This window comes from Rattus norvegicus, chromosome 4 (assembly GCF_036323735.1).
Source record: "Rattus norvegicus strain BN/NHsdMcwi chromosome 4, GRCr8, whole genome shotgun sequence".
Classification (NCBI taxonomy): Eukaryota; Metazoa; Chordata; class Mammalia; order Rodentia; family Muridae; genus Rattus; species Rattus norvegicus.
In genome coordinates this window covers 87,460,774-87,486,909 of record NC_086022.1, presented here as the reverse complement: position 1 = coordinate 87,486,909, position 26,136 = coordinate 87,460,774, and the positions used below count along the sequence as shown (strand labels likewise).

The window sequence follows — 26,136 nt, the reverse complement described above, 5'->3', positions numbered from 1 at the left end:
TATGATTCAACACTTTATATCAGAAAAAAAGATCAGTTTTCCAACAATAATTCCACTGAATGAGTGCACAGCATTTGCATGAACTACCTCAGGGCAATATCAGTACAAAACAGTTCAAATTTGTAAAAAGGTCATTTCAAAAGGAAACCTCCTGATTACTTCAGGGTGAGTGCCAACACCACTGGGAACCGAGGACATAAGGCAGGAACATGGCTACCACATGGTGTGGGAATGGGCTGGCCTGAATAACAGTATTGCTCTTCTACAGCAGGAGACCCCAAATTACCCTCCAAGACACAAATGGGTGGCAGAAAATGTCACCTTCATTTGTTGGGATAACACATACACTTTAGTCACAGTAAAATTTTCTGTTGGCTGACCAGTGAGACCCAGCCATCAGTCCTACATGTATCTATCCAAAGAAATAGAGTAGAGAGAGAGAGAAAGAGCCCTATGGGATAGTGTCCGAAAGATAAGGAAGAGCCAAACAGATAAGCCTATGTAGCAACTGCAGGTGAAACCCTCTACTTGGGAGCTAAGACAGCTTCCATTTGGTCTGTGTTTTTCCTGTCCAAGAGACTCCTGTTAACCTTTAAGTGACAGACACTACAATTGGAGGGCTGCCAGTGTAGAGAGTGAACTGGAAAGCATGAAATGGATTTATAGGGACGGTGACAGGGGGTGGCTGTTGCACAGGCCCTGGTATAACCAGAGATTGTGCAGAACACTGAAAAGAGCAATGGCTGCTGTCAATGAATCTTGCTGGAACACGTGTACCCTTTATCTTTCTGCCCGTAGTGAACATTTTTTAAGACACCAGCAAGATTTAAAAACAAATCATTTCTTTAGGTAGACACCTGGGTACTTGTCATTTCTTCCATGACAGCTACATCTTCTATGAAATAATTTTCCTTTAGGATCACAACCTTCCAGAAGACTTACAAATACGATTGGTGCTGCAGGCTTTCCTATGCCAAGGTGCTCTATACAGATTCTCTTTACTGTCACTGGAAACCCACCCACGTTCTCAACATGGGCACCAGGTACTACATGGCCCACCTATTACTGGCTACTCTCAAACCTTCCTAGAAATCTTCACACCTTGACAGCATGCTCCGCCACGACAGGTCGCTTGGTGTCATGCACTCCTAGGCACAAACTGGTTCGTGTCAGGCTTACAGTTCATCGTGTTTGGTTTCCTGATCCTTGAGTTTAAATTCCTCAGCCGTCACCTTCCCATCTCCGTTCCGGTCCTGGTTGGTGAACATGTTCTTCACGATCATTTCAGCATTAAAACCGGGAGCCAGCTTCCCTTTTCCTGATGCCACTTGGGCATGAATGTACTCTGAGAACTGGAAAAGGGACAGGACAAATGTGAGAATGGCAGCGCTGAGCACGCAGAACCAAGCCTGAAACGTTGCAGCATGAGAGTGGGAAGATTGACAAATAAGAATCTGTGCTTGGGCTGGAGAGATGGCTCAGCCATTAAAGGCTAGGCTCACAACCAAAAATATAAGAATCTGTACTTTAAAACCAAGTTGTTTTGAGAATGACGTGACCTGGGTTTCTTAGATGCAGACTGGAGATATGGATAACCAATTAAGAGCATTTAGTTCCCAGGCCTCATGTTGGGTAGTTCATAACCACCTGTACTCCCAGCCACAGGGGATCTGATGCTATCCTCTGGATTCCTTGGGTGCCTGTTACTTCAAGAGTCCTTGGGATGAAGGTATCCAATATGCTTCAGCCACCAGAACAGCTTTAGCCTCCCACCTGAGGCTACCCCCTCCAAAAATAGTGTTGTACCCGCACATTCATTCATTCACAATCAAAACCTACCAGCATCCACCATGTGCCAAGCATCATTCTAAAGTCATGGGATACTGCATAAACAGAACTTCTCTTGTGATACTGGCATTCTACATGAATAGGATAAGTAAATTACACTTTAAGTTATAAAATAGAGTGTTCAACCAAGAGAGAGTGAGGCAAGAGAAAGCAAGATAAGGTTAACTAGGGAGGGGATTTGAAACAATAAATTTGGTGGTCAGAGGAGAACCTCTGAGACCTGGGAGACTTTGTGCAAAGACTTGAAGGAAGTCGGGGAATGAGCCAGACAGTTCTCTAAGCTGAGTCCGTTCTAAGCCTGAAGAACAGTTGGCTCAGAGGGTGGAAGCCTGCCTCGTGGGTTCTCAGAACACATGCAATGGACCGCCCAAGCAAAGAGAGAAGCTGGTGAGGAGGTGGTAGCAAGCAAATGGCGAAGGCCCTGACAGCCAGAGGGAGGCTTTGAGATGGGTCTCTGCAAGTCGTGAGAAGCCAGGAGCTATGACTGGCTCATGGAGAAGCTCTGGGTGAGATGGTCTTTGGGTAGGGCTAGTAAAGCAGGTGATAAGAATACAAGATGTGGAAATAAACCTGGTGCAAACCTTTACGCAGGCAAGACATCCATATGCATACAGAATGGAGGGCTAGTCACAACGGGAAGCTGAAGTCTCAGCTACTTGGAAGGGAGATGGTTTGAACTCAGATATTCAGGGCTAGCCTGGGCAAGAGAAGAACCTATCTCACAAAAGCAAAATAAAGGCAGGCACAATGGTGCCTACCTTTATTTCCAGCAGTCGGGAGGCCGAGGCAAGAAGACCATGAGTTCAAGACCAGACTCAGCTACAGAGCAAAACCTCATCCCAAAACAAAAGAACAAATAAAAACAAGAATGCATTTAAAAACACATACACACAAACAAAATCGGAGCAGTAGAGGAAAGCAGGACAAGTCTCTTGAGGTTCTGCTATAAAAGTAGCATAGAAATGGAAACACTAGAAAGACATCAAGACAACATGAACTAATTGTACTGGACATGGTGGTATGTGCCTATCACCCCAACACATGGGGGGCTGAAGCAAGAGGATCCCAAGTTCAAGGACAGCCTGGGCAACACACTGGACTAGGTCTCAAACACAAAGGAGACTAGAGAAAAACAAACAAAACCAGGTCTAGGAAAAGCTGATGGGGTAGGAAGACAAAGGGGTGAAACTGGAGATTGTGCTTGAGAAAGCAGAAGGGAATGAGCCTGGGCCCTAATTCATGCACAATGACAGGACAAAAGACCACTAGTGCTCAGCTCCACGAAGAAGCTGTGGCCCCTGCTCAAACACTGGGGAGCTGAGACCTTGGGTAATTACTCTCTGCGGGTTCTTCTAAAACCTAGAATGCTGCTCACATGGCTGTCCTGAAGGTGGAGCTGGAAAACGTGGAGAAACAGCGAGCGACCAGTGACTGGAAACTGACTCCAGATCTGTGTATTTGAGACATCCCCTCACCTCTCAGGAGCTCTGTTCTTTCATGTGACAATGTGTGTAAAGCACACGTGCCAGTTACCACCATTACACGAGATCTGCATGGCCAGCTCCGTCCTCAGCCCTCAGCACAGTAAATGGACCCCTGCCCCCAGGAGGCGCCTGAATAATGGGCCCTCCTACAAAGGTCATTTACCTCCTCCAGGAGGACTTCTCCGTTGCCATCCTTGTCGATTTCTTCAAAGAGGTTGGGAGACACTTCACCATTCCATATGAACATGTAGCCCTCCGGGAGGCCAGACACAAGCTCCAGCAGTTCAATGTCAAACACTAGGACGGCACTGCCAGGAACCTCTCCATCTAGTCAACCAGGTAGAAGGAACACAGTGTTAATGCAGGCTGGTGGTTGGGACCATCCACCTGCGCTGTCCTCCCCAGCCTCTAGCCACCATACCCAAAGATACTAGTTCCCAGCTAGAGTAGTGCCAATGCCCGAATGAAGTCATGAATAATTATTATATATTACATAATTATTCCATATTGTCTTGATACGTCTTTCCAGCGTTTTCATTTCTTTGCTCCTTAAAAGAGGATAATACTTTTTTTCTTTTTAAGGAATAAAATAAACTAGATCCCTGAATACCCCATACAGCAAGGATGACTATTGTTTCATGAAACCTGAGTCTTAATTTACATGTAAATTAAATGGAGAGGCTAGGGAGATGGCCTGAATTTAGTTCCCATTGCCCATGTCAGGCATGGGCAGGCAAATGACTTGGCAAAAAAAAAAAAAAGGTGTTTTCCACTAAACTTAAGGGCCTGAGTAAGATCTCCAGGAGGACCCACATGCTAGGAGAAAACTTAATCCAAAATTTGGCCTCTGACTTCCACACATACACCACAGCATGTAGCATGTACCTTCTCTCTCTCTCTCTCTCTCTCTCTCTCTCTCTCTCTCTCTCTCTCACACACACACACACACACACACACACACACACACACACAACAAACAAATAAATAGATAAATGCAAGTTAAATAAAACATTTAAGTCAGACATTGTAGCACCCCCTCCTAATCCCAGCCTTGGAAGAGGCAGAGACAGGCAGACCCCTGGGCCAGGCTACGCAGCCACTGTAGCTCACGTAAGCCAGCGTGAGACCCTGCTTCAAACAGCAAGGTAGATGTCTCCTAAGGAAAGACACTCAGAATTGCCTCTGGCCCCACACATGCACACATATGCACTCACAAATACATGTGACCCACACAAGCATGCACTTACATAAGTGAGTCAATTCTATGGTTATATGGAATTCAAAATGAAAGACGAAAATGCAATTGTTAGGCCAAGTATGTTGACCTAAAATTCTGGCACTTGGAAGGTTGAGGCAAGAAGATTGAAAGTTTGAGGCCAACCTGGGCTACATAGTAAAATGTTGCTTCAGAAAGCCAAAAGTAACAAGCCCAGAAAAAAAATATTCTTTACTGGGTTTTGTTTTGTTTTGTTTTGGTAAAAACAAAATATTCAAAAGCCATCGGTAGGAACAATAGTTGTAGAACCATTTTTTCTTTTAGGTGTGGGAGATCAAGCCAGGGCCTCACACATGTTCAGCAAGCACCCTATCACTGAGACGTCTCCCAACCCCAATTATAGGATTTTAGGATAAACTTAATGGCTGAACTTTAAGGAGAATAACTGATGCCTAAAAATTATTTCCAATTCAAGGTCAGTATATACAATAAGACTCAAAAGTAGCACTATAAGTATATGAGTATGTATATACATATACATATATAATATATATTGTTATAAATTATAAATTATATTTTGGTTTTTTTTATTTTTTTAAAGATTTATTTATTATATATAAGTACACTGTAGCTGTCTTCAGACACATCAAAAGAGGGCATCAGATCTTATTACAGATGGCTGTGAGCCACCGTGTAGTTGCTGGTATTTGACCTCAGGACCTCTGGAAGAGCAGTCAGTGCTCTTAACCACTAAGCCATCTCTCCAGCCCATAAATTATATTTTGAAATTCATTTTTTGGTGCTAGAGATTAAACCCAGGGCCTCACACATGCCAAGCACACAATTTTCCACAAAACTATTATTTTATATTTACTATATGATATAATTATATGCCCTAAGAAAAATCTTAAAGAATACATACATATTGTTTGAGACTTTTTTTTTCTGGGATAAATAAGAGGAAGAGACAGTAAGTGATATATTTTTTAAAGTTTTTTCTTAAAAAAAAAATGAAATCACCCTAACATACCAATCACTTTTACAAACTGGTGCACTACCCTGCCAGCTGTCAGCAGTGTAAAAACACCATGAAGGAATATTCAGGAATCACAAAATAATCACGTAAAATATCACCACGGCAGTGAGGCAGAGGCTGACTTTCCCAGAGCTCAAAAGCAACCTCTGCCTTACAGCATCTTCTTGGCTGACTCACAGGCTGCAGAGGAGTGCACAGCAATGGCCTGCTCGCCCTACCTGGCCCAGGAAACAGTTCTTAAGAATCAGGCAGTCTAACCACCCAAACCACCCAAAGCCCTCCCGTAGGGCCTGGCCAGATAAAGCTGCAGACCAGTGGTGTGTTTTCTTGGAGCTGACTCTTTCTCAAGAAGTCAGGGACAGTGTAATGGGAATCTGAACAAAATTTACAAGGTCTTTAACTAAAAACAATGCTCAAAACTCCTGAAGTTTTCTTAATTAAAAATCAAACAAACGAAAAACAGAACCCACAAACCCTTCAGTTCAACGTGGAAGCTATACTTCTGACCCATGCCTTCAGATGGTGACTTTCTCAGCACTCCCGAACACTATCGCTCACCCACGCCAGCTTCTCCGTAGCCCAGGTGGGGCGGGATGATCACTGTTCGCTTCTCTCCCACGCACATCTCTCTGAGACCCATGTCCATCCCCAGCACGACTTGTCCAAATCCCAACACGATGTTGTAAGTTTTGCCTAAATTCCACCTGGAAAAGAGAGGAATCGAGTACCGATCAGCGGAGGCAGAGGGTGTTCTAGGAAAGACGTATAGTCCCGAACAAATGGCAAACCGACCTGCGGCGGGACACACTGCAAAACAACCAGCCTGCCTGCTTCTGAATTGGCAAAGACATAAATGACAGAGGAACAGTTCCACAGTACAGGAGCTGGCGTGGGGCCTTACTGCCATGAGGGATCCTATAGGCATGCTGGAAAATATAAAGTGGGAACACTGAGCTACGTGGACATTCCTGGTGACAGCTGACTCTACAGTGTCCCCAAGGAGTAAATTCTTTGCCTATAGACAGGCATTTTATGAGGGTATAGTACATACAGTGTAGTTGGGAGCCTGAGTTTTATTTTATGTTACTGATGTTATTTTAAAACACTATGCAGCTCAGGATGGTCTTGAAATAATTTTATAGTCCAGGATGACCTCAAACTTCTGATCCTCCTCTCTCAGACTCCAAAGTGCTAGCAGGCAAGCACCAGGTTCAGGACCTTAGCTTAAAGGCCTGAGTTAGAAGCCTGGTTCTGGCACTAGAGAAGTGGCCCAGACATTCAGAGCATTGAAAGCATCCTGGGTCTGCTGCTTCATTTGACCTGGGAAATGTACCTTTGGTTTCTCTGTCCAGAGTGTAGAGATAGTAACAGTCAATAATAAATATGTTTGACCCACAGGAAAGCAAAGAAAAAGTGGGAGGTGCTGATCCTGCTAAAATTCCATTAAGCACAAAGTTCAGGGATCCTGAGGACATGGGGAAAGAAGTTGGCCCCATAGCCTCAGCCATGACTAAAAATCTACCACTTCTCAAATGGCAAAATGACAGTGATTATGTTCTTCATTCCCAAAGAAGAAATATCCTGCCATCCCTCGGTGCCTATCACCAGGTGGTTACAAGGAGCAGACGTCTCCTTCAGGTTACAGTCCCTAGGGACCTCCCAGCCTCCACAGGCCAAGATCTCCACTCCCTTCTCTCCTTCCCAAGGCCCTCTGATGGCTCAGCAGACCCAAGATGACCATGTGCTTATCCTACCTGGGGAGAAAATGACCCAGAGCCAACACCAGCACAGGATGTCCTCGGGAGAGTCCTGTGACGGAGCCACCTCTGACCTACTGGCTGTCAAGCCTCTCTCAGCAACCAGCAGTCTCCTGGCTGCCTCTCCAGGTCCCAGCTGGAAGTAGTACAGGTCTCTGAGTCTCAGAATAGTCAAGACCTTGCTTATGCCATAACAAACACCCAGTTGTAACACACAGCCTAATAGAATCCTCCAAGCAAACAATTCCATTGCTACTTTTCTCTGGGGTCTCATACTTTTGTTTATTTACTTATTTTGTGAGATTTTCAAGCACCATCCTCATGCCTTACGTTCTCCTAACCCTGACCCCAGGTTTCCTGCTTCCTGGATCCTTATCCCGTGGCCCTTTGAAATTTCTATCTCTCCTCGAAGCAGCATCGTGCTGGCAAGTTTTATGTCAACTTGGCACAAGCTAGAGTCACTGGAGAAAAGGGAGCCTCAATTAAGAAAGTGTCTCAGTAAGATCCAGCTGCAGACAACTTGTAAGGCATTTTCTTAATCAGGGAGTGACTGGAGCAGGTCCGGCCCACTGAGCGTCATACCATCCTGGGCAAAGTGGCCCTGGATTCTATAAGAAAGCAGCCTGAGCCTTGGAGGACCAAGCAAGTAAGCAGCAACCCTCCACCATGACTGTTGGAACCATGAACCCACAGATCACCAGGGAACCCAGGAATGTTAAGCACCCGGACTGTTCTTTCAAAAGAAGGACATAACCTGTTCTTCCAGAAAGCTGGGACCTGGAAGTGATTAATAGCTTGGCGACCTGTGTTATCTGTTGGGCGAGACCCTATCAAACTCCTACAACCAAGACCATAGGTGGCTAATTATCTAAATGACTTTTACAGCCAGAAGTTCTCCCAAGCTCCCACAACCATGACCAGGGGTGGCTAATAGCCCAATGACTTCTACATTATCTGTATGACTGAGAGACTGAGAGCAGGCTACAACCTTCCCGGGGCCTTGAAGTCAGTCCAGGGAGCATACCTCTAAAACCCATCTTGGAAGAAATGACAAGTTTCTGAATGAAGTTCAAGATGTGATCATACTTCCTTGTGCAGCAGGGATTGTATGACATCAAGAAACTTTTTTTAAAAGAAACTTTTCTCCAAATTATACTGTTTAAATTTGTTGTATTAGACTCCCTGAAGTCGTGATCTGGGTTCATGAAGTCAATTTGAACCAAGTTGTTCTCTTAAAGGATTTCTTTCTTTTTTTTTTTTTTTTTTTTTTTAAGATTTATCTATTTTATGTATATGGGTACACTGTTGCCGTCTTCAGACACACCAGAAGAGGACACTGAATCCCATTACAGATGGTCGGGAGCCACCATGTGGTTGCTGGGGATTGAACTCAGAACCTCAGGAAGAGCAGTTAGTGCTCTTAACCACTGAGCCATCTCTCCAGCCCCTTGAACCAAGTTTTCATTGTCATCTCTTCCTGGTTCACTTCCCTGCCTGAACACCTGCAGGGTCGTCGTCAAATGGCCTCTACATCAGCTCCTGCCTCCAGGTTCCTGCCCTGCTTGAGTTCCCATCCTTATTTCCTTCAATATGAACAGTGATGTGGAAGTGTAAGCCAAATAAACCCTTTCCTCTCTGTGATGGTTTGCATATGCTTGGCCCAGGGCGTGGCACTATTAGAAGGTGTGGCTTTGTTGGAGGAAATGTGTCACTGTCAGGGTGGGCTTGGTGACCCTCCTCCTAGCTGCCTGGGGATGCTCAGTCTGTTCCTGGCTTCCTTCAGGTGAAGATGTAGAACTCAGCTTCTCCTGCACCATGCCTGCCTGGACACTGCCATGCTCCTGCCTTGATGATAATGGACTGAGCCTCTGAACCTGTAAGCCAGCCCCAATTAAATGTTGTCCTTTATAAAACTTACATTGATCATGGTGTCTATTCACAGCAATAAGACCCTAACTAGGACACTCCCTATCTTGTTTTGGTCATAATGTTTCATCACAGCCATAGAAACCCAAGTAAGAGAAGCAGCTACCCCTTGCCTTGATAACAACCACCCACACCAGTGAACTGTTGTGTTGCTTGTACCCATGTAGGGTTTGAGGTGGCCAGGAGCATAGTTGCCTGCCATCCTTCCCATGATTCCTTTATTTGGAATCTTACACACACACACACACACACACACACACACACACACACACACACACAAAGGCCAGCAAGGATGTGTAGCCACGGCTCTTGCCTGTGAATTTACAGGTAACAAATGACTCTCAAGGAATTTTTATCGCAATTTTTTCCTTAAAAAGCAGGTTTCCTGCATCCCATGGCTTCTGCTCCATAAGAATATGGTGATTCCACCAAACATCAGAATGCAGGAAGTCTGATCTCTGCCCCTCAGATGCATAACCTACACAGACAAGAAGGAATTTCTTTGTCTCCCAGCCCCATGTCCCCTTTCTTGGTCTGAGCAGCAGAGCCGAGACAGGAGCACTGAATGCTGGGCCATTTTCACATGTGTGAGCTCTCTGATCCTTCCCACTGCCTCTGAATACTTTCACAACCAGTGGCTGGGATTGCTCTGTGAGGTCTGATCTCTGTGACTCAGAGCCACTGAGGTTAAGGACATATTTCATCAATTCTAAAATGTGATATTTTTCCCTGCACATTTTAACAGCTCTGTGACTATGACTGACTGACAGGGCAACACTTCTGTGTTTTTAGAGAGACATAAAATAGTATTTCCAATACTAAGAGAGTTTTGGATTTGATGGAATAACACTGAATGTGCCACAGTTTGCAGGACCTCATAGTCCAAAGCCAGACTCCCAGACAAAGTGACAGTTAAAAGAGAGGCACCTTCACGCTCAGGACAAACAGCTCTCCAACTCTGGACTCAGACCTAAATCAGGCTCAGCATAAAAGTGGATGTTCTTATACAAAAATATAAAGTCTGAAAATCATTTTTTCCCAGAGAAGACTGAATCAATTTCCAGACACACTTGAGATTCAGAGTCACGGGAAGCAAACTTGTCTTTACATTATTTTATGACTTTCAGGTTTATTTCTATCAACTAACACTTATAAAATAATCCTTTAGTGCTACAGATACTCTGGACAAACAAAAGAAAAACTATGAATAAGAAATCAGGTGTCCCTAAAGAATTCAAATCTTAACAGACACAAAAATAACTTAAAGCTGGAGGATTAAAAATACAGAAAGTGTTAGGAGACTGAAGAAGCAGGAGCAGTGTTCCTCCCAGGAATTCAGGAATGTTTTTGAAAACAGGGAGGACATGTAAGTGAGGACAAAAGCAGAGAGGCCCAGCAGTGGTGTGCTTACATAGCCTAGGACAAAGGAAGCCTTGTGTAGCAGACTCGACTCAGGCTCTTACTTAAGGGGCTCACTATGCATCCATGTTTGCCTCTAACTTTCTGTCTCCCTTTGCAGCTTTCTAAGCACTGGAATTATGAGTGTTTGTCCCTGCATCTGACTCTAAGGGTTTAGTTATTAAATATAGATCTGGCTGAGAAAGAGAGTTCTGCCAAGTAAGAACAGTCTAGAGCAGGGAAGAGCAGTGGCAGGAAATTCTATAACAATGCACCGAGCACTGAGAAGGCTTGCACTAGGGTTGCACCAAACAGCTCCTACCCAGCATCGGATGACGAGAGGAAGACAGTGGGAGGTATTACCAAAGGCTCCCTCCACATCTGGGTCCCAGTTACCCTTACGTGGAGTCCAGCAGAGTGCCATCCAGAAGTGAGGCATTGTAGTGGTATTTGAGGTAATCCCCCTTCTTACTCAGCACCGAGCAGTCTGGAGGCTTGTAGTGGGAAGTGATGCTGATGGAATCCGAAGGGTTGTGAAAGTCAATCACGTGGATGTCGAACACCAGCACAGCTGAGCCAGGAATGCTCCCTGAAGGCAAGACCCAGGGAGTCAGTGAGCAAGCTCAGCCCAGCACACACTGCGCACTCCCCACCGCAGGACCCGCAGGTGTGTCCGGGTAAGGAACACAGGAGCCCAGGTCCTTCTCAAACTCAGAGGTTCTTGAATGTTGGTACAGATAAGAATTACCTACAGCTTACAGAGGGTTGGGTGGCAGCAGGCCAGGTCTCTGCGTTTTTACCTGAATCCAAACAAGACTGGGGCCACTGTTAAAGTCTCAGTAGGGGATCAGGCACTGACACTTGGGTATTAATTTTTCTTTTTGAGATAGTATCTCTGAGTATATACCTTTTGGGGATTTTGTTTCTGTTTTGTTTTGTTTTTTGGTATTCTGCAAAGATGGCGAATTACATTATTTGATATATACACACACACACACATTTTTTTTTAAACACTCACATGATCAACATTTTTACACTTTTTTTAAGACAGGGTTTTATTGTGTAGACTACAGACCTCCAGATCATGTCCTGTATAAAGGATCCCTGAATCAGCCTTCCACACAGGGTGGCTCTTCCTGACTTATCCCGCATCAGCTATTAATAAAGTTAATAATGATAAAGAAAACACCTTTTGGCAGAGGCTCTAACTACAACAGTTAGTCAGTGATGGGCAGAACCACACCTTGACCGGGTCTGCTTAGTTACACACAACTCCTGCCTTATACTTCAACCTCAGCCTCGACAGAGCCACTGAAGATGGACCCATGGGAGGGGGTTCTCAGACTTCTTGATCTGTTTCTCTTCCCAGTGTGACTACTCTCAATGAACCTCACTTCTCTGCACTCTGTCAATTATTATCTTTCTGTGGTATGTTGGGGATGACTCTGAACCTAACTTCTCAGGGCTTCCTGAGAACAGGCTTTGACTCCAACAACCCTAGTAACACTGTAAATACATTTAATTCCTCTGAATTGTAAGCTTTCAAATGGTCAGAACGAGAATGGTATAAGCTCCACCAACCCTTTACTCCAGCACTTGAGAGGCAAAAGTCAAGCAGACAACTCAGTTTAAGGTCACCTGATCTACACGGCAAACCCCAGTCAGCCAGTGTTACACAAGAAGACCCTGTCTAACAAGTAAACGTGTTGAGCATGTGATTTAAAAAAAATCAAATGATGTAATGTTTCACCATTGCAGAATGAAAACAAATGTATATCTCAAAAGAAAATCACATTGCCTACAAAATTCATGATGTTCTTGTTTTTAATGGCTGAGTCGTATTCCATTACGTAGACATACCACATTTTCTTTATCCATTCTTCAGTTGAGAGACATCTAGGTTGTTTTCCGTTTCTGGCTATTATGAATAAAGCTACTATGAACACAGTTGAGCAAGTGTCCCTGTGGGATGGTGGAGCATCTTTTGAGTATATGCCCAGGAGTGGTAGAATTACTCCAGATCTTCTGAGAAACCAACATATTGATGTCCAGAGTGGTTGTACAAGTTTGCACCCCCGCCAGCAATGGAGACGTGGAATTATAAAATATCATCCTGAGTGAGGTAACCGAGACCCAAAAGGACATGCATGCATGGTGTGTACTCACTTATAAGTGGACATTAACCATAAAGTATAGGCTATCCACGCTACAATCCACAGACCCACAGAAGCTAAGGAACAAGGAAGGCCCAGGGGAGGCTGGTTAAAGCTTTCTCAGAAAGGGGAAAAATAGATATCAAATGGAGGTTGATGGAAGAGGGGATGGGGAGGTTAAGTGTGGGGAGATAATATGTAGGGAGAGCAGGGGAGAGAGAAGGGAGATCAGCTGGGAGGCAGGGGAATCTCCGGGATGTGCCAGAGATCTGGGATGAGGAGAGGCCTCAGAGAATCTAAGGGGGAACTGTAGCTGAGATTCCTAGCAGTGGGGGATAAAGATCCTGAAGTGGCCACTTCCTGTAGTCAGAGAAGACTCCCAGTGGAAAGATAAGGACAGCAAATTACCCAACAAATCTTTCAACCCAAAATGTATCCTCCCTACAAGATGTGCAGGGACCAAGAACAGAGACTGCGGGAATGACCACTGCTTCAACTTCTCCCAGCCCATATGACAAGAACCAATCCCCGACTCTATTAATGATACTCCATCATGCTTGCAGACAAGAACCTAATGTAACTCTCTTCGGAGAGCCTCCACCCCACAGCCAATCAAAAGAGATGCAGAGACTCACACCCGAACAGTAGATAGAGCTTGGGGACTCTTATGGAAGAGTTGGGAGAAAGTTGAGGGACCCCAAGAGAACAGGAACCCTACAGGAATACCAACAGAGTCAACTAACCTGGACTCTTAGGGGCCTCCCAGAGACTGAATAACCCACCAAACAGTGAGCATGGGCAGGAGCGAGGCCCCCTGCACACATGTAGCAGATGAGTAGCTTGGACTTCATGTGGGTACCTTAAACAGTTAGAGCAGAAGCTGTCCCTAAGCCTGTTGCCTACCTGCCTGCAGAGCCCACACCTCTAAATGGACACCCTGTTGGGCCTCAGTGGGAGAGGATGTGCCTCGTCCTGTATTAATTTGATGTGCAGGGTAGGAAGTGTGGGGTGGGGGATGGAAGTGGAGTGGGGGGGGGGAGGGGGAGGGGTGGCATGGGGGGGTCTTCCTCTTCTAAGGGAAATGAGAGAGAGGACTTGCATGATGAGGTATTAAGAGGGGAGGAAGGGTTGATATTAGATTGTAAAGTGAATAAATAAATTTAATTTTTAAAAGAATACTCATTAAAACAAAGGAAAAAAGAAAGAAACACATACACACACACACAAAACTTTAAAATAATTTAAGCAGTGGTGGGGAAACTGAGGGTTGAATTCCATAGAGAGACACTGTCTCAAAAATTAAAAGTAAAATTAAAAACGTCAGTGCCTGACCCTTATTCTGTGACTTTAGCAGTGGTTTAATCTTGTCTGGATCCAGGTAAAAATGCAGAGTCCTAGCCCCCTGCCACACAACACTCTGTAAAGCTATAAGTAATTCCCATCTGCACTAACATTCAAGAACCTCTGGGCTTGAGAAGAACAAACAAAAACTATGGCTGGGCATGGTGACTCATGCCTTTAATCCCAGAACTTGGGAGGCAGAGGCAGGTGGATATCTGTAACTTCTAGTTACAGCCTGGTCTACAGAGTGACTTCAGTCCAGTTAGGGATACACAGTGATACGCTGTCTCAAAAAACAAGAGAAAGAAAGACTGTGTTAATGACACGTGGTTAACTTAACCTTTCTCCAACATAGATGTATAAGCAGGCAGATACTAAACTTGATTAATGTAAATAAAATGATCCCTTAATGATGCAATGGGAAACAGGGCCTGCTACGGGAGAAAATGGAATAGGTTCCAGACCAGCACATTCCCAGACCTGCCATCAATTCACCAAGCGCTCTGCCGATGACTTAGTCAACGTCTTTGACGCAAACATCTTGGTGAGCTGAGAAACAGATTCACACCCACTCAGTGAGTTCCATTTTAATTCCAGGCTTGCTTGTCAGCTTCTAGGAAGTTAATGTGGGTCAGTCTCCCAGGTGCTTAGTTAACTCAGAGATAAACATGTTAGTGTGGCCATCAGTGAGGATGCAGGCTGTGTGTGGGCAGAGTTATTGTTTGTCTTGTTCTCTAATAGGTTTCCCAACACCTAAGCAGAACATGGGCATGAGATTACTCAATGCATCTGTGATGGACCATCAAATGAAGTTTCTTAGCCTATAAAGCCAGAGAACAGAGCTTGAACCCAAGACTTTCCCCCCAGAGAGGCCAGCAAGGCAGACACAAAGGTTGCTGGCTGCCTGGCCCAGCAGAAAACTCACCTACTTCCTGCTCCTCACTAATTCCCCTCGAGATCTCCGGAACTTCTAGTTTGAACTCTCAGTTCACTACATATGGAAACCAGCAATTCATTGCATAATGGGGACTTGCCCTGTGACACAGATGCGTAATAAAGTTCTGGGTCTAATTGTGGCTCCATTCTGTGGCCTTAAGCAAACCGTTCCACTTTAATGGGTCGTACAATCTTATCTGAACAGTAATTATAGTAATGCTTTCTTCTATGTAGAGCTGTGCATGTACACGCACACGCATGCACAGGTGTGCAGACCAGAGGGCAAACTCAGGTGTTACTGATCCAAGAGCACCATCGACTTTTCCTTCCTTCCTTCCTTCCTCCCTTCCTCCCTCCCTTCCTCCCTTCCTTCCTTTATTTTATTTTATTTTATTTTATTTTATTTTATTAGATAGGATCTCTAACTGTTCTGGAACTCAACAAAGGCATCTAGGCTCACTCAGCCAGCCCCAGGGATCTCTGCCTCCTGGATACATACATTAAACCCATCATAGCTGGCTGTTTTATGTGGGTGCTAAGGATCAACTCTGTTCCTCAAACTTGCAATACGTCTTAATATAGAAATACTATCCACAACTATTTCCAGTTTTCCATGAGTCTTTGTACAAGAAGTCCAAGAAGGGTATGGGAGATGGTTCAGTCAGCAAAGTGCCTGATGTACAGGCCTGATAAGTTGAGTTCAGATTCCCAAGAACATGTAAAACTCTGGGCATAGAATGCATGCCTACAATACCAGTCCAAAGCCAGTAGGCTCCTCACCTAGCTAAATCAATGAGCTTGAGGCTCAGAGAGACTCTGTCTAAAAAACAAAAGGAAGAACAATGAAAAAAGAGACACCTGATTCATCCTCAGGCCTCCAGCCAATGTGCTCACCCACACACATGTGCACATACATACATAACACATGCATATACCCAGTGTGCACACCCACGCACTTGTGCACACACATATACAACACATGCAACACCCAGTGGACATGCATATGTGCACATACACATATACAACAACACATGCACACAGTCCTAGAGACAAGTGGGTAAGATAGCAATTATTTTCCTCACTCTCCTCTAAAAATTACTGAAAAGACAGTTTGGGGGAACAGCAAGCCACAGGGAAGCTCTCCTTCTATAACAAGAAACCCACCCTTCAGAAGAACACACCTAAGAGTCCTAATTCCTGGGCTGTCCTCACAGAATGTGGAAGGGGGCAAAGAAGGCCCAAACATCCGGAAATCTTATTCTGCTTTTCCTAACCCTTGAGGTGAAACAGCTTCAACAAAACAAAATGTCAGCAGAGGCCATGACCACCACGAGAGGCTCACTGGTGCCACAGATTTTACAGTGACCCTGTTAGTACCTGGCACTCCAGTGTGCTGAAAGGAAGCCACAAGCTAAGCATAACTGCTTCCTCACCTGTTTCTGGGCCAGTGCTTCAGGGATCACCATGAAGTCCTACGTAACCCTCCCAAAAGCCACTGTGTGCTGACCCAGAGCACCTGGGTTTTACACTTCAAGGCGCCCTCCCCTACTATAATGTGGGATTGAAGATGGAGCAGCCTCTTTGGATATTTCCAAAAGCACCATTTAATTCTGTGGCCATGCTCAGTCTCATTCTTGATGGGCAGCCAAAAGGAAAAAGAATACTGTAAACAAATGGTTTTCATCAGTGTGTTCTTTTTTTTAAAAGACAGGAAGGATTCTTCTTCAAGTCATAATGAAATAAGAATGCTCAGAAACTAGGCACTTCTGTGCACAGTATAAAATGGTAGCATCAAAACTCTAAACAGGACACAAAGTAAGAGCTATTTTATGTATTTACTTATTCATTTAATTGTCCATTCATCCATTCCTTTATTCACTTCATTACTAAGGATTGAAGCCAGGGCCTCATATATGCTATGCAGGCATTTTAACACTGAGTAAATCCCTCATCTTTTTCTTTTCTTTTTTTCTTCCTCCTCCTCTTTTTTCCTCTCTCCCTCTACATTGGTTCTCTCTCCTTTTTGGGGGGGACAGGATCTCATGTAGGGTTTGGCCTCAGAGTCACTACTTAGTTAGGTTTAATGGTTTAAGTACTTGATCCCCAGTGGGTCTAAGTGTTTGAGATGGATTAGGAAGTATGGCCTTGTTGGAGGAGGTGTGACACAAGGGACAGGCTTTGAGGTTCCAAAGGTCCATGTCATTTGTAGGTAGCCCTTTGTGCCTCCTACTTACAAATCTAAGCTCTTAGCTGTTCATGGCATCATGCCTTTGCACTGCCATCATGAACTACAACCCTCTGAAGCTGTAAGCCCCAAATAAACTCTTCTACAAGCTGCCTTGGTCATGGTGTCTTTCACAGCAATAGAAGGTAACAAAGACAGGGAAGGTGGCCTTAAACTCCAAAGCCTTTGCCTCAGCCTCTGCTCCTGAGTACTAAGATTACAGCATGCATTACCTTACCCCACCTGGCTCCAGCTCATATTCCTTAAGCTATGACCTTTTATGATCCAAAAAAAAAAAAAAATTCTCAGTTGTACCCTCTAGTTTCTAACCAGCTTGATACGTCTTGAATCCTCTGTGAGGAAACCTCTGGAAAAAAATTCCCAAGATTCACATTATATGTGAATAGAAATCAGAAGAGGGTTAATGAAGTGAGCATATTCAGTCAATGAGGTCAGTCAGAAGTCTAGCAGCAAAAAGAGTATAAAACTATGATAACAACTGTTACCAACTTTTCCTAAGGAAATCTAAGCAAGCCAGCAAAAAATAATGCAAGAGAAAAAAATGAAAAAGTTTTAAATATTAAATACTATGTACAACAAACCAGATAAAGAGAGGAAGTACAACACAATATGATAAGAAGGTGACCTCCTTTTCAGTGTGAATAGATAGGTAGGTATGTCTTTATTTTCCTCTCTATCTTTGAGAAAGGGCCTACCTCTGTAGCCCAGGCTGGACTTGAACTCTCAATTCCCCTGCCTCTACCTCCACAGAGCCATATCAATAGGCTTGGACCTCATATTTAGTACATACCTTTCCTTTAACTTATATACACATAACTTTAACTTTAACACACATATCCAAAAGTACAGAAATATCTACCACTGGAATAAAAATTTACTACAAATTTGGGGGCTTGAAACCACAAAAACTGGGCTGGAGATGAAGCATAGCAGTAAGGCACTTGCCTAGGACACACCGGGCCCTAAGTTCTGTGCCCAGAACAATAAGAAGGAAAGGAGGGGAGGGGAGGGGAAAGAAGAGAAGAGAAGAGAGGAGAAGAGAGGAGAGGAGAGGAGAGGAGAGGAGAGGAGAGGAGAGGAGAGGAGAGGAGAGGAGAGGAGAGGAGAGGAGGGAAGGGGAAGATACGAGAAAGACGGGAGGGAACAGGACAAGATGGGAAGAGGACAAACAAACAGACACAGTCCTGGAAGTCAGCAGGGTAATTTAAAGGCACTGTCAGGGTGTGCTCCTTTTGGAGACCTCAGGAGAGAGAGGTACCTTTTTTCCTCTGACCAAAGGCAACCTGAATCCTGACCATCGCCCTCCTCAGTCTAAATGTAGCTTATTGACTTCTCCCCAAGATGACATCCTGACTCCCTCAAAGACCCTCAAAGCATCTCAGGGCCATCTGAGTAATCCAGAACACCCTTCCTGCTTCAAGGTCCTTAATCAATGTTGGGGGGAGGGCGGTAATGGGGGGAGGATGGGGAGGGGAAGCCCATATAGAAGGGGAGGGGGAGGGGTTAGGGGGATGTTGGCCGGGAAACCGGGAAGGGGAATAACAATCAAAATGTAAATAAGAAACACTCAAGTTAATAAAGATTAAAAAAAAAGGAAAAAACAAAACAACAAAAAAAAGTCCTTAATCAAACCAGCAAATGCCCTTTTAATAAGCATATATTCACAGATTCATGGGCAGTTTTGATGTGATATGTCTCTCAGTAGCACTAACTTCTGGTGTGATTTAGGGAGATTTGGAGGTATAATTTATCTTCTTAGCTTTTTTTTTTTAAATCCTAAAGCTAACATATATTACTTGCATCTGTTTTGTCTGTTTTTGTTTGTTTGTTTTGATTTGTTTTGTTTTTGAAACAAGGTCCCATTTAGCTCAGGCTAGCCTCAACTTCCTTATATAGCCAACAATAACTTTAACTTCTGACTCTCCTGCCTCCACCGCCAGTGTTGGGACTGCAGGCCTGTGCCACCACACTTAGCTATTTCTACAGCCTTTAAAGGTACTTTGTTTATAAGGTGACATAAGTGTTCTGAGAATTAATGTGACTACTACAAAACTCATTAAATTTACTAATGTTGCTGAATTGTACAGCTAAATGGGGGGCATTCCTTAATGTGTAAGATAAAAAACAAAACAGGAGTGAAGTTACACTTACTTTCAACCACCTTATTTAAAATAAAGAAAGAAATACAAACACAGTTAAAAGTATAGTAAATCCTGGGGCTGGAAGAAAGATGGCTCATCAGTTAAGAACACTGGCTGCTCTTCCAGAGGAACCAAGGTTCAGTTCCCAGCACAGCAGCTCACAACGCTCTGTGACTCCAGTTTCAAGAGATCCAGTGTCCTCTCCTGGCCTCCTCAGACGACACACATACACAGTACCCTTACATACAAGCAGGTTAAATATTCATACATGTAAAATTAAAATAAAAATATATATTACATATTAGTAAAATGTTAACAATTGGTGAAACAAGGTAGAATTCACTGTTCTTTCATTAGTGGTTGCAGAGGGTACATTTGTCAGAAAGAAAAGGAATATGGGGATAGGAAACTGTTGCAAACCAACAGCTTTAGAAAAGAAAACCATCAGTGGGGCGGAGTCTTAGGCTAGATTTAGATTCCTTGTTTCATCTCTAGACGTGCTGACCTGAGCAATGTGGAAGTAGCCAGTTAGTGAGAAGGGCAGGTAATACACACCTCTTCCTTCTTCTCCATAGCCCAGGTGAGGAGGGACCACAATCCTTCGCCTCTCTCCAATGCAGACACCCAGTAAGCCTTCATCCATCCCAGGAATCACATAGCCCTGCCCAATGTACGTGTCAAAGGTGTGGTTCCGTGAATAGCTAAGAAAGAAGAAGGAAAAGATGAGGTCATTCACAAGGGACACACAGCAGCTGGGGAAATTACTCAGAATCCTGATACCAAAGGGCCACAGGTAACTCCACACCCCAGAACGGCTGAACCATAGAATGCAAGGACACAGCCCCTGGAATGAGGAACATGTGAGCATCTGCAGGAACAGCACATTGTGTTTTCTATCTGTATGGTTACGAGATAAAAGGAGTGTGTGTGTGAGAAGCAGCCATACAGTGGAGCTGATGGGAGTGACCTCATCTCTTTCCCACTTCCCTATCTGCCCAAGTATTCATGTATTTGCATTTCCTTCCTCACCTTCCTTACTGCATCAAAACTACTAGTCTTACTCTGATTTTTTCCCTTCTCACTCACACCTACAGTGTACAAAGTACTACTTCCTAAAATAACTAACGTTTAAACGATTGTTTGGTTGACCGTGCACATTCATAGTGAGCCTTCCTTCCCTTTGACAGTAATTGTTTGGGAGACAGTCTCTACTCTGCAGAAGTCTGGGACTGAGCCTGGTGCCCTCTAGCAGACAAAAGTGACACCTAGAGTTACTAAAGCCCAGCCCCCTCCTGAGTACAGCAGACACTTCCATTGGTAAGATAGCAAAACCGAGTGTAGAAAACAACATAAAGACTGTGTAAATTAAATACAACCTGACTCCACCAATAATTACTAATTCCATAGGATGGCCTGCAAAGTGAATTAGATGAGATCCCAAGAAAGGATTCCAAAGAATAATTATAAATATATTCAAGGAAATGAAGCAGAACACAAGCTCAGGAACTGACTTGAGAGAGTATAAAAATAAATGAACAACATGAGGAAGCCAATACAGCATACAATAAATTAATATTGTAGTAATTTAATTAAGAGAAACCCTGAATAGTAGCGATGGCTCAGCCCTTAAGACAGAGAAAGTTCCCAACACCCAGACCATTAGCTTAAACCTTCCTGTGCCTCCAGCTCCACGGGCTTGTGGCCACTGCTGACAGCTGCACTTGTGTGCACAATGTACACACAAACATAAATACATACACATGGTTTTTAAAATACTTGAAAAATTCCAAACTGAAAACCTGGAAATGAACACTTCAATATGTCGTAGAAGTTGGAGAGACTCGCCAGCCGACTGCACCAAGAGGAGGGCAGGATATCAGAGCCTGAAGACAAGGTGGAGGATTTGGAATATTCAGACAATACCAAAGATAGATCAAGTAATAGAGCATGAATAGAACATTCCAGATATGTGGAACATAATTTAAAAAACAAATCTAGGCACAGGAGAAGGAGAGGAACTTCATGTTCAAGGCATGTTGGAGGCATAGCAGAAATGTTCCCAACCCTAAGGGGAAAGATACCCAAAAATAGGTTGCACCCAAAATGCCAAGCAGACAGAACTTTCCCATGCTGTATTATAGTCAGAATACTAAATATAGAGAACAAACAAAATGTAAGCATAGAAAATATCAACCACAAAAGGATTAATTTCTTCATATCAATAAGAAAAGGACAAATTACAATACCATTAATATAAAAATAGGGAAAAATGATAATAAAAGATTTCCAAATAAATATGCAGAAACAATAACCATCAAAGAAGTTCAGATTAAAATTTTAGGCATGATTTTTCTCTTGAAAGTTACCAAAGCTTTATTTGTTTTGTTGTATGTTTTGAGACCAAGCTAGCATCAAAACTTAAGACAATCCTCCTGCCTCAGCCTTCCAAGTGTAGGACTGAAGACATAAGCAACCACAGCTGGGTCTTACTACTAAATGATACCCAGAGAATGCTATCAAAAGATAATATATGTGGGGTGGAAAAGGGAAAGCAGTAAAATTCCATTTTGATTAAGAATACATTAAAATAACATATATACACACACATATATAAGCTTTGACCCAAAGATTCTTCTCGGAAAGAATCATATACTTGAAGACCTAGGCACAAAAAAAAAAAGAAAAATTACTACAACTCTTTTTAAATGTCAAAAGGTAGGAAAACCATAAATGGCCCCCAAAAGGATTGATTGCATAAGTTTAAGACAGAATCTATACAATGGACTATTATATTGGTTAGGATAGATGAGATCCCACTGCACTCACATGGCGAACCACTAAAAATTTGCAGAAAAATTAGTTCCATCATGTGGGCAGAAATCCAGTACGCCCAGAAAATGATCTCTCCACCTCCTTCCCTCCCTCCGTCCCTCCCTCCCTCACCTCCTTCCACAGGGCCATCCCTGTGTTGCCCAGGCTAGCCTCTAACACCAGAGCTTAAGTAATCCTCTTGCCCCAACCTCCCAAGTAGCTGGGAACACAGGCACTCCCACTCTGCCAAACTGCAATGGCCCTTAACTAGGAATGTAATTCCAAGGAATAAAGGACAGAGTCACGCTGAAATGTAAAAAGTAATGTCAAACATGCATTGAGAAAAAAATTAATAACAGAAAAGTACAAAGATAAGTCAAAAGCAATAGGATGATGGTCATATAAACACTTTATACCTGCCCAGTAGGAAACAATGCAGATGTGAAAACCAAATGAGTTCTCTCATTGCACCAATGTGGAAAATGTTCCTATCAAGGAACAGAATTATATGTAAAGTAACTAATCTTCTATAATGTGTTTACACATACATACACACAGAGACATACCATATCCATAAAGGGAAGAAATTAAGGCAACATTGGCATCTGGTTGCATTTACATTAAAACATACAGACACACAGACACACATTCACACTCACACGCACATGCATGCACACACACTGGTTGATTAACAAAACTATCCAAGTTGTATGGAGAGGTGTGCACCTGTAATTCTAGGATTTGGGAGACTGGAGCAGGAAGACCGCTTTGAGTTCAGGAGTTCAAAACCAGTCTGAGCTAAACAGGAATACCTGATCTCAAAAAACAAACAAACAAACAAAACAAAACAAAAACTTCTTAAAGGCTTGGGTTATTGCTCAATGTGAGACCCTGGGGTTCAATTATGAACTATAAATTTTTAAAAGGATGAAGTGAGGGAGGAGAGAAATGGAGGAGGAGGAGGAAGAAGGGGAGGAAGAGGAAGAGGAGGAGGAGAGAGGGAGGGAAAGGGAGGAGAGGAAGGGAGGAAAAGGAAGAGTAAAGGAGAAACATAAAAATGGTTCAATTGGGGCTGGAGAGATGGCTCAGCAGTTATGAGTACTTGTGGCTCTTGCAGAGGACCAAGTTCAATTCTCAGCACCCACAGGGTGGCCCTCAGTAATACATAACTCTAGTTCCAAGAGATCCAACACATTCTGTCCTCTGTGGGCATCAGGTACACATGAGGTGCACATACATAAATGCAGGCAAAACACTCACATACATAAAATAAATAAGTCTAAAATTAATTAAAATAAATAGTTAACTCTAAAGAATAAATCAAGAGAGGCAAAGACATGTATATTGAATATCTTAATTTACTACTTAGTTTAATGTTGAACCATGTTGATTACTGTATGTCTTAAGAAAAAAAATGATTAAAAATGTAGAAGAGATCTTAACAAGTAAGAAGAATGTGTTGTTCCAATTTAAAAAGTACCATAGAAAAATCCCTCTTTGCTGCTTTGGATGGATAAACAAATTAGAAGTCTATTACCTCAGAGACATAGAGGCTCTGTCACTATTTGTTTATGGGAAGCCAGAGGAGTGGTTTCAAAACTAACATGCCTGCCACCTGAATAAACAAGACACGCCACAGCTTGCCACGTGCATTGTGCACTGAAGCCCGCTGGGTAATTGCTGAGGAAGAGGCAGGGGAACTAGCCTCTGCACCATCCATTCACAAGGAGCTGGATGCATCCAGGCGCATCCAACTGCATCCAGCTGGTGTCCTCAACTTTTAAACACAGCACTTTCAATACCTTAACTCAACCATCATGGAGAACGTGTTGAAATGAGGAATAAGCTGAAGCTGATATTCAAAGAGCTGCAACACTATCCAACATCAGGAAGCTAGGGCAGCAGAGATAGGCTCTTCGTCCACTTTATCTCTTCACCTCACTTCTGACCACTCCACATCCTCGAGTCGACAGTGGGTTCAGAGTAGGAAAGAGAACAATGGGTGTCTAGGAACATAAGTACCTCCTGTTTCCTAAACCATCTAAACCAAGAGACCCTGGTAACCACCTTGGAAGAAACTCAGAGTCTGAAAACAGAGACCTGTAGTGATGACTAAAATTGAGTCAGGACTGATGGTGTATTTCCACCACGGCCAACCACGGTTGGTTACACACCACTTAGCCAGATGTTCTGGTGAACGAAGAGTAGCTTCCTTACCTGGAGTCAAAGAGGGTGCCATCCAGAAGCGTGCCATTGTAATGATACCTAAGGAAATCCCCACTCTGACTTCTCCTCTCACAGCTCTCAGGGACGACCTTGTTCTCAACAGAAATGGTATCCTTGGGGTTATGGAGGTCCAATAATGCAACATCAAAGACGAGGGACGCCTGCCCAGGGATGTCTTTTCCTAGAGTGAAATGGAAGAAAAATTCATTCCAGACACAAAATGTAGGAAGTGCTTTGACAACCACTCATGCCATCTGTGTTGGTGTTCCTCATGCCTGGAAGTTTTCAAGCCAAGGAAACGCTCTGCTCTCCATGTTGTGGAACTACAGTGTCTCACCCTGGTGAGACCATGACCACACCTCAGATGCTCAGGCCCCAATGAGAAGCTCTCTGTGGAATCCAAATCCTTATCTCCTATGGGTTCTGTCTGGCACAAATGCATTGTAAACATTCAAATGTGCAAACTCCAAACTTGTAACTTCACTCTGGAAAATACTATACAGTCATGTTCTTTAAAACCGAGGGCCATTTTTTTAATGTAAAGTTCTTTATCCAAAATGAGCTGTTAATAAACAGAAATTAGATAACACATCTCTTCTATCTCGTTTCTGCATGGTGCTGTTTCTCTTGGATGTTTCTAGGATGGGACATGCAGGATACAGCATACGCTCTGTATGTCTGGGTTCTACATCTATGGATTCAACCAATCTCAGAGCAAAAATATTGAAGACAAAAAGTTACATCCGTAAAACCAGACATGGTGGCACCCAAGTGCAATCCCAGCACTAGGGAGGTGGAAAGCAATGAGAATTCAAGATCCCCCTCAGGTACATGAGTTCAAGCCCGGCCAGCACTAAAGAAATAAAAAATTAAAAATTCTATCTGTATTACACAGAGACTTCTATTTTTTCATTATTCTCTAAACAATACAGAATGACTTTTTTTTTCTGAGTATTTGAGACAGGGTTTCTCTGTGTAGCCTTGACTGTCCTGGAACTCACTCTGTAGACCAGGCCAGCCTCAGAGATCCTCCTGCCTCTGCCTCCAGAGTGCTGTGATTAAAGGCGTACACCACCACTGCACAGTAACAATTAGTTATGTATGTGGTATAGCAACATCCCCCCTGGAATTGAAACATTCCCTCTAGGTGTGGGAAGAATCAGGAGGTAAAAATACAAACTCCACGTATTTAATGCCTTTGGATAAAGAGAATATTAGCTTCTTCTAGACATATTGTGACTTCTAGACATTTCTTCTAGACATATCACAAATGAACTCATGGACTGTGGGACAACATGCACAGGACTTGCACAGTTCAAACCAGACAAAATCCTAGCACTGATTAGGGGGAGTAAATCCCAAGTCCCAAGTTCTAACCAAGAAGCTATTTGCAATTGGTCCCTACTAAGAAAGGGGAAACCAGTTTTTTCAAAAGCACTGTTAGGGGTAATAACAACAACACTTCAGGCCCCACCCCATGCCCAGGGGTAGTTGGCCCACACAAAATGCACCACATAGTTTTTGTCCGCTGCTTGGGGTTTTTTTGTTGTTTTGTTTTGTTTTCCTTTTTTTTTTTAAGTTTGTTTTGATTTTCATTTTTTGAAAGAGAAGGAATGTT

General features: G+C 43.4%; 1 protein-coding gene across 1 annotated transcript in view; it reads right to left on the bottom strand.

Annotated features, from left to right (window-relative positions):
- Nucleotides 1-26,136, bottom strand: part of Fkbp9 (FKBP prolyl isomerase 9) — a 50,471-nt gene continuing 24,335 nt past the window's right edge. Inside the window, exons 5-10 of the mRNA NM_001007646.1 lie at nt 24,510-24,699; nt 20,037-20,182; nt 11,068-11,254; nt 6,143-6,288; nt 3,496-3,659; nt 1-1,352 (exon numbers count right to left, since the gene is read on the bottom strand). Of these exons, the coding sequence (NP_001007647.1) occupies nt 1,176-1,352; nt 3,496-3,659; nt 6,143-6,288; nt 11,068-11,254; nt 20,037-20,182; nt 24,510-24,699 (1,010 nt within the window). The 3' untranslated portion in view covers nt 1-1,175. The remainder of the gene's footprint in view (nt 1,353-3,495; nt 3,660-6,142; nt 6,289-11,067; nt 11,255-20,036; nt 20,183-24,509; nt 24,700-26,136) is intronic.